The sequence below is a fragment of the Spermophilus citellus genome (genome assembly GCF_964194105.1).
Source record: "Spermophilus citellus genome assembly, chromosome: 11".
NCBI classification, from domain to species: Eukaryota; Metazoa; Chordata; class Mammalia; order Rodentia; family Sciuridae; genus Spermophilus; species Spermophilus citellus.
Window position 1 is genome coordinate 135,789,291 of NC_138192.1, and position 13,050 is coordinate 135,802,340.

General features: G+C 53.8%; 1 protein-coding gene across 13 annotated transcripts in view; it reads left to right on the plus strand.

Annotated features, from left to right (window-relative positions):
* SNED1 (sushi, nidogen and EGF like domains 1) overlaps positions 1 to 13,050 on the plus strand; it is a 63,469-nt gene that overhangs the window by 16,704 nt on the left and 33,715 nt on the right. For all 13 annotated transcript variants that reach the window (XM_081261002.1, XM_081261000.1, XM_081261001.1 and 10 more), the window contains exons 3-8: positions 1,501 to 1,641; positions 2,202 to 2,364; positions 4,309 to 4,434; positions 4,753 to 4,866; positions 5,862 to 5,975; positions 6,108 to 6,221. In XM_081261002.1, coding sequence (XP_081117128.1) covers positions 1,501 to 1,641; positions 2,202 to 2,364; positions 4,309 to 4,434; positions 4,753 to 4,866; positions 5,862 to 5,975; positions 6,108 to 6,221 — 772 coding nt within the window. The remainder of the gene's footprint in view (positions 1 to 1,500; positions 1,642 to 2,201; positions 2,365 to 4,308; positions 4,435 to 4,752; positions 4,867 to 5,861; positions 5,976 to 6,107; positions 6,222 to 13,050) is intronic.

Consider the following 13,050-nt stretch of genomic DNA (forward strand, 5'->3'; position numbering starts at 1 on the left):
ACACAGCCCTGGACAAAGCAGACAGGAGTAGTGCAGCCCATCAGCATACTCCAGTGGAGGTGACAGGAACAGCATGTCCCAGGCACTAGGCACCAGACGTGCTCGGAGGCACAGGTGGCACTTGGCAGCACTTCCCGTGCTGCCAGGAGCAGGCTCGTCAACACAAAGTGGACGTCACGGTTCTTGCATCTCCTCGTAGCTTGTGGAAACACTGAGGTTGGCCAGCTCCCACAGGCCCGCTCCCACACCCTGATGGTGGCTGTCACATCTTGGTTAGGTTCACTTTCCCAAAGCACAGTGCCCATTCCCCTGTTTGCTCACACTACAGTGCCCGCCGCGGCTCCCATGGTCTCCATGGCTGCCAGCCAGCCCGGGGCCCTGCTGTACCTCAACTTGTCTCACCTGGACTTGGACAAAATCCATGTGCTACAAGGCTGTGGGGTGGCACCATGTGGCCCCAAGTGGCCCCAAGTGGCCCCTGGCATGGTGGTGTCCTGGAGACCCATGGCCTGCAGACCTGCAGCATCCTCTGAGAGTCCCCCCCACACCTCGCGGTGCCAGTGCCTGACCCCAGCTGCGGGCTATGTCATTGTCCCTCCTTGGCAACCAAGCAGGCCACAGAAGGTGCTTCTGAGGGACTTGGGTGTCTTTGTTCTCGGGGGCGGTCGGGTCTGGCCAGCTGCTGCTGCTGGTGTCCTCCGCTGTGGAGGAATGCTCTGGGCTTTCCCTGTGATCCGTGACACTGCCCTGCAGTGAAGGGTATCCATATTGACCTACCTCGGGTCACAAGGGCTTCTTTACTTTGCTATTTGACACTCAGTTTGATCTTACAACACTTTTTTCTAATAAGAAGTTTTTTCCCCAATACATAAGTCTCCCTGTTGGTCCCTGCTGTTAACAAAGGTCATACTCAAAGGTCCTTTTCTTCACGAGGTGTGGACACATGGCCTCTTTCCTTCTAGGATTTCCATGGCTGTGTTTTAAAGCCACGCTTGGTTGGGATTAATCGGGCACTGTGTCAAAGCAGGCTCGGAGTCTCTTCTCTCTCGGGAAGCTTCCCGTGTGTCCCAGGTCGTTTCTTGAACTGTCCCAATTCCTCACCCCGAAGTAAAATGACATCTCTTACATGGACACTGCCCACCATGGAACACGGATCATAAACCTTGAGGATTCAGAACGGCTCTTCTCTAGTTCCCTTGTATCATCCCCCTTTTTTCTTTTTACATTTTTGTTCATTTCACACAAGAAATTTCATGGACTTGGCCAAGTGAGCACTAAGCCACTGCAGAGCCGCGTCCTCGTGGGTGGGCCCAGTCTGCTTGGTGTCCTAGGCGGCCTCCACCCAGTGCACGTCACTCACGGCCCATGCAGCCAGGCGGGGTGCTGTGCACTGGGCCCTGGCACTCCTGCCTGGCTGACTGTCCCCCTGTGGGGCGGACACTGAGTAGGCCCAGAGCAGGGCCTCACTGCAGCCCCTGCCCAGCCCTCTCTCCTACACAGGTCAATACGTTCCAGACGGTGCTGGTCACCAATGGCAAGTCCTCCTTCACCATCTTCAACTACGAGTCCATCTCCTGGACCACAGGCACTCATGCCAGCAGCGGGGGCAACTCTGCTGGCCTGGGGGGCATCGCAGCCCAGGTAGGTCACGGTGGGGCTGGTACTTGGTATCCAGGGGCCCCTATTCCTCCTGCTGGGACTGTCATAACCTGAAGGAGCGAGGCTGGGGCCACTGTAGGCAGATCTGCCCCACCACCCTGCAGAAGCCAGAGTGAGGAGGTCACAGTGACAAGGCACAACCAAGGAGGCCCCTCACTGCCCAGAACTACAGAAATCCTCAGGCTCAAAGGCACCATGGTCCCCTGATCCTCCTTACAGTGGCTCTTGATTGACAGATACAAACGTGACCGGAAGCCCCCACCCTCAGTGTGGCCTCCACTCATCTTCTGGACCCTCTCCGGCCCCAAGGCCCTCCGGGAGGCCCAGAAGCCCAGGGGTGAGGCTGGAGGCCTGGGTCAGGGAACAGGGCCAGTGCTCCTGTTGGCTGGGGCAAGGCGGGCTGACCTCAGGGCCTGGCTAGGACTTGACATGTGCAGAGTCCCAGGCACCAGGCCCTCTGCCCCACCCTCTTTGACCTGGGCCACCCAGGGAAGGGTCGAGGAAATGTAAGGAGACCTGTCTCCCTCCGGCCCCCACCCCAGGCAGGCTTCAATGCGGGCGACGGGCGGCGCTACTTCAACATCCCTGGCTCGCGCACCGCGGACATGGCAGAGGTGGAGACCACCACCAACGTGGGTGTGCCCGGGCGCTGGGCGTTCAGAATCGATGATGCCCAGGTGCGCGTGGGGGGCTGCGGCCATACAAGTAAGAGGCTCAGGGCGGGGAGGGCTGAGGAATGGGGGCCTACAGGAGGGGCTGGGTGGGGTGCTGACCCAGGGCAGGGGGACCACGTGAGGACGAGGTGAGGCCCGCCCTCCTGGAAGCACAGGAACTGGGCCGGTCCTGGGGCTCGACCCTGAGCCGGTTTCCCCAGGGGCTTATGGGCTCCTGATGTAGGCTGGGACCACAGGCGTGGGCCCACACTTAGGGGCTGGGGTTGTGACCAGCCTGGGCCTGGTACAGACTGGGTGGTCCCCAGGTCCCTCCATCTGACCGTGCAGGCTGATGGGGCTTGTCCCTCCTGCACGAGCAGACGGCCCTGGGACAGCATGGACCCTGGGACCCCCCGTGCTGGTGCGTGCAGCCTCGGGAGACGAGACGTCAGGTGACTGCCCAGGCATGTGGGGGAGCTGCTCCTCACAAGCCCAGCCGGTGCCACAGAGAGGCCACCCCGAGCTGCCTCCCCTCCCACCTCTGGGCCCGAGCCCACCCCAAGCTGGGTGCTTCTTCCCAGCACCATTCCAGAGAGCCAGGACAATGCTGGGGACCCGCCAGACCAGCTGCAGGGGCAGGCACACACACAGTGACCAAGAGGGAGGAGCACCAGGCATCTACTGGCCGGGGAGACACTCCTGAGTGCCCACCTCTGGGGAGAGGCCTGCGAGCCACAGGCTGCCCACAAAGCAGACTACGAGTCGGCCCCAGTTTGAGTCTGAGCTTAGGGAGTAGGCACTCCGTGGGCCTGCGTCCAGGAACCTCGCCCCCACCCCCAAGCTGGGGAGCCCCAGGCTGGGTGTCTCAGATCAGAGCCTTTCCAGGCTCCACCACGGATCTGGCACGGGCAGCTGAGGGTGCACATAGGTGCAGACATCCACTCCCAACCACTGCTTTGGGTGGGCCAGTGAAGTCAGGTGGCCTGCCATTGGCCAAGGTATGGGGTGGGGTTGAGGGGAAGGTGCAGGTGGGCTCCTCTGGGCAGGCCATGCCTGGAGCTGTGAACTACGAGCCTGGGGAAAGGGGCCCTCAGAAGAGGGTCCTGCCAGTCCTTGGGGGCCCTCCTGCCCACTGTCCAAGATCTCTGGATAAACAGTTAGAGGGGCCTCCAGGTCCCTGATACCCCTGCGGGCGGGGACACTGCAGTGCTCCAAGCCAGCCTCGCAGCAGCGTGCACACTGTCCAGCACCAGGGTCAGCTCTGAGGACTCCACCAACGTGGCCCATCAGCAGGGGGTCAGTGTGTGCCGAGAGGCAGTGCACCCACATCTGGAAGTCGGATTCTGAGAAAGCAGGGCCCACAGGCAGCACCATTCAGCAGGTGCCAAGCATAGGGAGGCTGGGCGGGCAGCACGGGGTCCTTCCAGGAGTCTCCCTGGGACCCTCTGAGCAACAGGAATCCAAGTCCTCGAGACGCTGTTGTCACCTGCTGATTTGTGCTTATCAGCCACAGGTTCAACAGCCTTGCTTCTCCTGGCTGTCTGCTACGGCAGGTCAGGGTGTGGAGGTCTTGGGGCCCCTTCCTGGTGGCAGGAGAAACAGGGCTCTGATGGCTGACTGCCAGCCTCTCCTTTGACATGCCAGGAAACCCAGAGGGGTGCCTGGGCCTCAGAATTGCCCATGGCAGAGCCGGAGAAGATTCAGGGGACAAGCAGGGGCTGTGGGTGTGATTCTGGGGGTGTGCCTTCACCAAAGGCAAAGTCAAAGCTGAGGCACTAACTGCCAGCCGGAGCTCCAGCAGGCAGCACCCCTCCGTCACACAGGGCTCCCTGCAGACCAGGACCTGGGCAGTGAAAGCCTGGGTGTGCTGCTGCCCATGGTCACCAGGTGACCTTGGGGACCAAGGGAGGGAAGGAGGACATAGTGTATATGAGCGGCTCTCTGGCCCAAGTCCTCGGGGCTGACATGAGACTCGGGCTCCTTCCTATGCCCACAGCCTCTGTGTGCCTGGCCCTGCGCCCGTGCCTCAACGGTGGCAAGTGCATCGATGATTGTGTCACCGGCAACCCCTCGTACACGTGCTCCTGCCTCGCAGGCTTCACAGGGCGGAGGTGCCACCTGGGTGAGTCATGGCCCGGGGGAACAGGGTGCTCACTGAGGGGACCGGCCCCCTGGCTGCACTGGGCTCAGGAGTGCTGCTGGTGCAGGCGGTGACCCTGAAGGCCTGAGTCAGGGTTTCTGTCCCTCTGTTGTGGGGATGGCTGAGGGGCAAAAGCTGTGGCTCTGTGGCAGTGAAGACGGCCGGCGGGTACTGCTGCTGTCCCTGGAGGCCTTCTCTGAGTCAAGCTCAGTTTGGCCATTTATCCCCCACCCCACCCAAGGCTGTGGTGGCTCCTCCCAGCCCTATGTCCTCCACTGAAGCCCAGCCTGCCCGTTTCAGATGTGAACGAGTGTGCTTCACACCCGTGTCAGAATGGCGGGACCTGCACCCATGGTGTCAACAGCTTCAGTTGTGAATGCCCAGCTGGCTTCAGGGGACCCACCTGTGAGTCAGGTAAGAAGAACCTGCCAGCAGGCCCCATGACCCTGCTGCTGCAAGAGAGTCGGACCCGGGGTTAGAGAGGCTGAGGTCTAGGCCCTGGAGGGGCTCGGCCTCAGTTGTCGGCCACCCAGAGAGGCTGTCGGCGGTGGGGGAGGCACTAGGCAAAAGTCCTGCCCGTGGGTGAACAAGAGGAGTGACCCCAAGAGACGTGGTGTCCAGGCCCTGATGCGGAGTGGGAGTGAAGCCCTGATGGAGGCGGGTGTCTGGGTCAGCGCCCAGGCCCACGTCAAGGCCAGACCATCAGTAGAGCCTCGATGAGGCCCACCAGACAGCTCGACGGGAAGACAGGGACTCCTGGAGTTCCTGGGCCAGCTCTAGGGTGAGGAGGGCCCAGCGGTGTGCTCAGGGAACACAGACTCCCCAGCCCCCCTCCACCTGCCCATGCCTCCTGAGCCAGCAGGTCCAAGGACACCCCTTCTCCCCAGCCCAGGGTCTCAGAGCCCGGGCATGGGCTGGGTCCTTCTCCTCTCCACTCCTGCTTCCAGACCACCGGGGGCTGGCCCTCTCCTCAGAGCCTGGCTCTTTGGAGCTGTTCCTGGACGATTCAGCCTCATATAATTGTACTTTGACCAGCACCTTAGTTGGGGCCCCTTGGGTTCCCCTGGCCCTTGACCTCTTGACAAAGAAAGGCGGGTCCCCCTCCTGGCCCGAGCCTCACTGTGGGGTGGTGCTTGGAGAGCTACACAAGGGAGCCCCTTAAAACCAAAGCATGGTGACCACCTGCCCTCGGGCTCAGCCTGCTGCTCTGGCACAATGTGAGAGTCATTCATAGAACACACGGGGGTTAGCCCAGGGTCCGGATCGCAGCCACCTCAGCACTGCAGGTCACAGAAACCATCTCTGCGGGTGTAGCAAGTTCAGGGAGGGGCTCAGCAGGTGTCCTGGGTCTTTGCTGATCAGTAGCACAGCCAGGCACCCAACATGCCGTCCTCTCCTCCTTCATGCAGCCCTATCCCCATGCGACAGCACAGAGTGTCAAAATGGTGGCCAGTGCCAGGCGGAGAGTGGTTCTGCCGTGTGTGTGTGCCAGGCCGGGTACACAGGGGCCACCTGCGAGACGGGTGAGCAGTGACTCTCTGGGCGAAGGGCCAGGGGAAGTGGGTGGTGCTGGGAGAGGTTCCCCTCCCAGCCAGATGCTGGGCCCGGGGTGTCCAACCTGGGCTCAGCCAGCCTCCCACCTCTGCTGCCCCCAGATGTGGACGAGTGTGGCTCTGACCCCTGCCTAAATGGAGGGTCATGTGTCGACCTGGTGGGGAACTACACCTGCGTGTGTGTGGAGCCCTTCGAGGGACCTCGCTGCGAGACAGGTAGCTGGCCACATGCCCGTGTCCTGCCTCACTGTCCAGCTCAACCCCACATCTGCCTCTGGCTTGGGGAGGTCCCTGCTCTCTCCCCACTTCCCATCCCCTCCTGAGCCGGGGCCTGCAGAGCAGGGAGCAAGCTGTGTGAGGCTGGGTGAGGGTCTTCTCTTGCTCAGGGAAAGGTCTGGCCCTTGATTTCCTCTGCAAAATGCAAGAACAGACCTCCTCTTCCAGCTTAGTGTCACGGCCTTATAACATCTTCCTGACCCAGAACCCTCCGGGGAGTTAGAAAGGAGGCCGGCCTTCAGTGCCTGCAGGGGGACCTGCTGCCATTTCCTGTTGTTTTAAACGTGGGTCGTGACAGTAGACCCAGGAAGAGGCCAACTAGAGATTTTGAAGCACCAAACCCTTCAGTGTCAGCACTGCTCTGACCCCAGGCCCACCCATGGGGCAGACCCCTGGAGGTGCAGGGGCTGCTGTGCCCTGGGTGCTGAGAGACTCTTCAAATTCATTTTTGGCTTTAAAAAATAAGAAGGAAGTTAATTTAACCATGAGAAAGACACAGATGGCCACTGCCTTCAATCCTTCTCCATGTCCATGGCCATCCAGGCAGAGCGTCCCCAGGGGGCAGGCTGGAGTGCAGAGGGCGGGGGGCGGGGGGCACCTGGCCTGCTGGCTGCCTTCACACCGGGGTTGCAGTTCACTCCTCAGGTGGTTCACTAAACTCGTGTCAAAAAAGCAGGTAAGTGGTTTCCAAAGATTTTTACAAATAAATCATGTTTGACACAGCATAATAATGCAAATGGAAGTGAATAATAAAAACAGCAGGACAGGCAGAGTGCCTGGTGTCCGCCTAGAGCCCCAGCTGCTTGGAGGCTAAGGTGGGAGGATCACATGAGCCCAGTAGTTTGAGGCCAGGGCAACAAAGGAGACTCCATCCCAAAACATACAAAAGCCACAGAACTGACACTTGGATCACTGATGTAAGTTCGCTAGCTACGTACAAAGCGCCAGCCCTGACAGTGTAACCAGAGTTCATGGGAACTGACCAATGAACTGGAGACTACAGAGTGGCTGCTCTCATGCGAACTGCTCTGGAAATTCCCCTCTCACTGTCGACAACCAGAAAGCCAAGCAAAGCCTGCCAGTGCCCTGACTTCAGCCCCTGGACAACACAGCCGAGGGCTGCCATCCCCGAGAGGAAGGCAGTGGAGAGGGGAGCCCTGCAGTCACCCCAGGTGCTGTCGGAGCACCCAGGCTGCTCTGCAGGGAGGGGTCCAGGGTCAGGAGCCCTGAATCGAGGAGCAAGATTCAGGTTTGAAGGCTCAAACAGAGGTTGGGGGCTCAGACCAGAACAGATGGAGCTATGGGTGGGGGGATGGGACGTGAGATCAGGAAGGGCCTGGAGTCTTGGCTTCAGTGTGATCTGGGTGGGGGGAATCCGCCAAGCTAGAGCACAACACCAGAAAGCGACTCCCATCTCCAACAGGGCTCGGAAAGTCACCCACACCTGCCAGAGCGGAGAGCACTCCGCACACCAGGGCCAGGGTGGAGAGCGCCTCAGGAGGAGCCTTCAGCTATGGAGAAAGCCGGGCTGAGGTGAGGACTGAGCTGATTGCCCCACGGCGTCAGAAGGAAGTCCAAAAGAATCAAGCGGATCCCAGGTCTCGACCCCACGCAGGAACATCCTACACTCCCCAAACAGCACAACAGGCCTACGCAGGGCCCGGAACCCCAGCTACCCAGTCAAAGACGTCAGGCCAGCAGAGAAGTCAGACGTGACCTATATCCAGGAGAAAAATAGATCAGCAGAAACAGAGACAAAAGCATCATTATAAATATTCAGACACTCGTAGGAGAATGCTGCACATTCTCAAGACTGTTGAGGGAGGAAAAGGGAATAATGAGAAGTACAAAATACTTTTAAAAGAAACTGTAGTGATGAAAACTATGTCTGAATTTTTAGAGTACACTGGATTGTGACAGCAGGTTAGATGCTGCAGAGGGAGGTCCAACGAACGAGAAGGAGGGAGAGGAATAGAAACAACTCAGAAAGTGTCCAGGAAGCACAGGTGATCTGTGGCCCACAGGACACCCCCAAGAGGCCTGGATCTGTGCACCTGGAGTCCACGGGAGAGGAAGAGGTGGGAAGAGGGAGTCCCATAAACAGTACAGAAGAAATGACAGCCAAGTACCTTCCAAAGTTGATGAAAACTCAGCCCAAGTGCTCGAGAAGAGCAGGAGGAAAACCACACACAGATACCCGATGAGCACGGCTGGGCCCAGCACAAGCCACGTGTCTCAGCAGCAGCAAAGGGACACGTCTCACATCCAGAGAACCTGAGTGACGGCAGGCTCGCCAGAAGCTGCACTGACCAGCACACACGAGTGACGTCATTTCAGTGCTGAAAGAAAAAACTATCGGCAGAGCAGAACTATCTTTCAGAAATTAAGGAGAAATGAAGACTTTTTTACATGAACAAATGCCAAGAGCATTCATCGGCCTGTCTGTGTTGTAAAAATGTCAAATGTTTCAGATGAAAGGAAAATGATCCTTTGTGTAAACTCTGGGTTCACACAAAGTACAGAATGTTAGGAACTACCAATCTGTAGCTAAAAGACTTTCTTACTTCAAAAGCTCCTTAAAGACAATTTAAAAATAAGCAATTTTTATTCTAAAGGTGAGGTAGTATCCTGATGTGGTGTTGCACACCTATAATCCCAGTGACTACAGAGGCTAAGGCAGGAGGGTTGCAAGTTCAAGGCTAGCCTGAGTGACATAGCAAGACCCTGTCTCAAAATAAAAATAAAAATGGGTGGGATGTAACTAGTGGTGAAGCACTCCTGGGTTGAATACCCAGTACAAAAAGAAAGTTTGAAAAATGAAGTAGTGATATATTATGGTGTTTATAGTATAGGTAGGAATAAACTATCATACAAGGTGGTGCAGACTTTCTGTAAGGACCAGATAAATACTTTTGGCCTTGAAAACAGCTACTCAGCTCTGCCATTGTGATAGGAAATCAGCCATAGATAAGACACAAATGTATGGCATAGATGGGTGCCAAAAAAATCTTTAATTTTTAAAATGAGTGGCAGGCGAGATTTGGTCTGTGGACCATAGTTTATCAACCTGGCATAAAAGACAGGAAGAGATGGAAGTATATTATAAAAGCCTCATGTTATATAAAGTGGCATAATATTACTTAAAGGTAAAGGCAAAAGATAAGTTTTAAGTAAAAGATAAACATTGTAATCTCTAGAGCAACAAGTAAAAAAACAAGATAAACTAAAACCAGTTGTGGGGGTAGAATGGTAGATGCTTAATCAATCCAGAGGTAGGAAAAAAGTAACAAAGGAGCATCAGGACACACAGATTCATACAAGACGACAGGTTCAATCTAGTCACATCTGTAGTTCAGTAAGATGTACACCAAAGGCACCAGTTAGAGATGAGGTTGTCAGTGAATCAAAAACCAAAACCCATCAAGACACTGTTTAAAGAAACTCAAACCAAGCGAGGCAGGGCAGATCATTTCAGAGTGACGGACGGGTTTCTAGTCCTGAGTGCGATAGAGTAAGCACACTCTATCCTGTCTCTCCCACTGAATGCAGCCGTAAACCCTGGACAGAATGCGTGGAGTAGCTATCTGAGGACTCGGGGAAGTAAATAGTAGCAGGTGGACTGGGGAAGGAGACCAAGCCAAGAAGTGCCACCGAGCCAGTGGTGAGTTTACTTTTCTTCCCCTCTCTGGTATCCCCTCAGTTTGGACTCAAAGTCACTCTGAAACCAAAAGTGAGACAAAGGAGAGCCCAGTAATTCCTGTGGCCAGGCTCCAGAAGCAGGGCCCATGGAGGCCCACTGTGGGGACCTCACAGTGTTATTGTCCTTCTCTGCCCCCCACCACAAGTACAGTCACAGGAGCAGATGGTAGGGAGGGCCATTGAAAGCTCAGCTTTCTAGCCACAGGACCAAGAAGAGTAACCCAGAGAGCTCATGGAGACTGAGCAGGGGTTGCACCTGGGTTCAGCAACTTTAGGAAGCTATTTATGAACTCTTGGGCTCCCCCAGGTTAGGCATGTGGGATCTGATCCAAAGTTTAAAGACCATACCTTTTATAATAGTTCCCCTAAAGATAAAAATTTAGATGTAAATCTTACAAAATGCACAGAATTTGTATGATTAAGCCTATGAAATAATGATGAAAGAAGCCAAAGGAAGTCTAAGTGAATGGTTGGACACCCCATGTTCATGGATGAGAAGAGTCAACATGGTAAAGTAAAGATGTCAGTTTTCCCCACATTGATTAATTAATAGGATTCCAACCAAAATCTCAGCAGGATTTTTTTTGTAGATATAGACAAGATTGTTCTAAAATTTATATGGGAATTTATATGAATAGCCAAAACAATTTTGAAAAAGAAGAATAAATATTGAGGATTTGCACTACCAGGTGTTAAGACTAACTATAAACCTACACTGAAGACAACCACATGTTACTGGCAAATGGGTCAATGGGCCAGAAGAGAGAATTCAAAATCAGATTCACACAAATATGGTCCATTAACTTTTGAAAAATATATAAAAGCAATTCAGTGGATAAAGGATGATCCTTCCAACAAATGGGATTGAAATTTTACTTATGCAAAAACAAAAAACAAAACTCAAACCTCACACCTTATACAAATATTAACTCAAAATGGAGCATAAACCTAAATGGAAAATGTAGAACTATAACATTTTTAAAAGAAAATGTGAAAAAAAATATTGGTAACCTGGCCTCAGCAAAAGCATTATCTATATCAGAAAAAAATAGATAAATTAGACTTCTTTGCCCAAATTAAAAGCTTTTGCACTGTGAAAGACATAGTTAAAAGAATGAAAAGACAAAATACAGACGGGGAGAAAATATTTGGAAAACTCACCTCTGATAAAGGACTTGATGTGGGAAAAGAACTCAATCATAAAATGGACAAGAGACTTAAGACGCACAACCACAGGAGCATACAGGTGGAGGGCAGGTGGAGGTGTTCTCGTCATTGGCAGTAGCCATGAGGGAGATGCTAGCCCCAGGGTACAGTGAGATACCCCCCACACGGACTGCAGTGTCCAGAAGATGTGGTGACGATCTGGTGTGGACACAGAGCAGTGGACTCGCCCACAATGGGGGTGACTACAAAATGGTTCTGCCACTCTAAAAACAACGTGGCAGTTTTTATATGTTACACATACACCTATAATGTGGCCCAGCATCCTATTCCTAGGTATTCACCCTACAGAAATGAAAACTGCAAAACTCTACACAGTGTTTAATCGTGTCTATTTATGTTCACCAGAAACCTAACTCTCAAGTCTCCTGCATTGGGTGAGTGGACAGATAAACTGTGGTGACAATGGAAAACACCCGTCTCAAAGGGAGCTCATCCGTACACACTCACTGAGATGACCTCAGCAGCACTCTAGGGAAGAGATCCCTGCATGTGTGTGACGCGGCCTTTGTCACGTGACAGACCCCTGAGAGAGACCACCTAAAGGAGGCCAGGTTTGAGGGTTCATTGTTTCAGAGAGCACCGTCTGTACTTTGGGCCTCGGTGAGGCAGGACTTCATGGCGGAAGCACATGGTGGAGGAGGCTGCTCACGTAAGGGCAGCCAGGAAGCACCGAGAAGGACGAGATAGACCAGGGCCCCAGGATCCCCTTCAAGGACACACCCTAATGACATCCCCAAAGTTCCTACTGCTTCCCAGGAGTGCCGTCAGCTGGGGACCAGGCCTCCAACACACGAGCTTGCAGGGCCACGTGAGAGCTCTGCCACGTTCCATTCACCTGGCATTCTCGAAGAGGCCACACTGCGGTGATGGGCAGCTGTGGTGGCCAGGAGCTCAGAGGATCAGGGGTCCAAACCTCTGAAGAAACAAAACGCGAAGCCTCTGGAATGATGGGATGTTCTGTATCCTGGTTGTGGTGGGGTTCCACAAATCTATACAGTGTTAAAATTCATAGCAGTTACACCAAAAATGCCAGTTTTACTGTATATTAATTTATAAAGATGAATTTTAAATGTACCTGAAAAATTGATCAAATGATAATCAAGAGGAGGTTGCAGTAAGCTATATTAATATCAGATAGCTTGAATTTTAGTTACAGGAGTAAAAAGAGGGAACCTTTTATAATGGTAAAGGGATCAATTCATCAAGACAACCTAAGTATACTTGCACCTGTTAGCCCTACTAATGTGTATCAAAATACATGACACAAAACCTGACAAACTGCAAGAAGAAGCAGATCCATGATTACAGATGATTCCAGTAATTCACAGAACACATGAAACATCAACATGGCTACGGAAGACTTGGACTTGGCCTAACAGGTGTTCCAAGAGTACACACATTCTTTGCAAGAATTCATGGAGCATCCCCATGATAGGCCACTGCTGGCCATAACATGAGGCTCAGTAAAAAATATTATGTTTTCTGGCCAGAACAAAGCTAAACTAAGAATCAACAGAAAGACACCTGCAAAATCCCAATAATCTTACCAAGGGGAATGTTTGACCAGGAGTGCCTAGGGGCTCTGGCTTTGGGCTGGCTTCCCAGAGCTGCATGTACAGGTATTAAAATTTATAGCAGGAAATGCACTTCCAGGAAACCAGGAAGGAGCCGGCAGGTGCTGAGGTACAGGGGGCAGAGCAGCTATAAATCATTTTCCAGAAAATAAGCCTCTGGCTTAAAGTCCCACCTGACACTGAGAACAGAGGTGCAAAACCAGCCAGAACGTAGCTCTTCTCCTCCTGGGGGGTGCCTGCATTCTCCCCACTCCTAAGTGGCCAGTTGT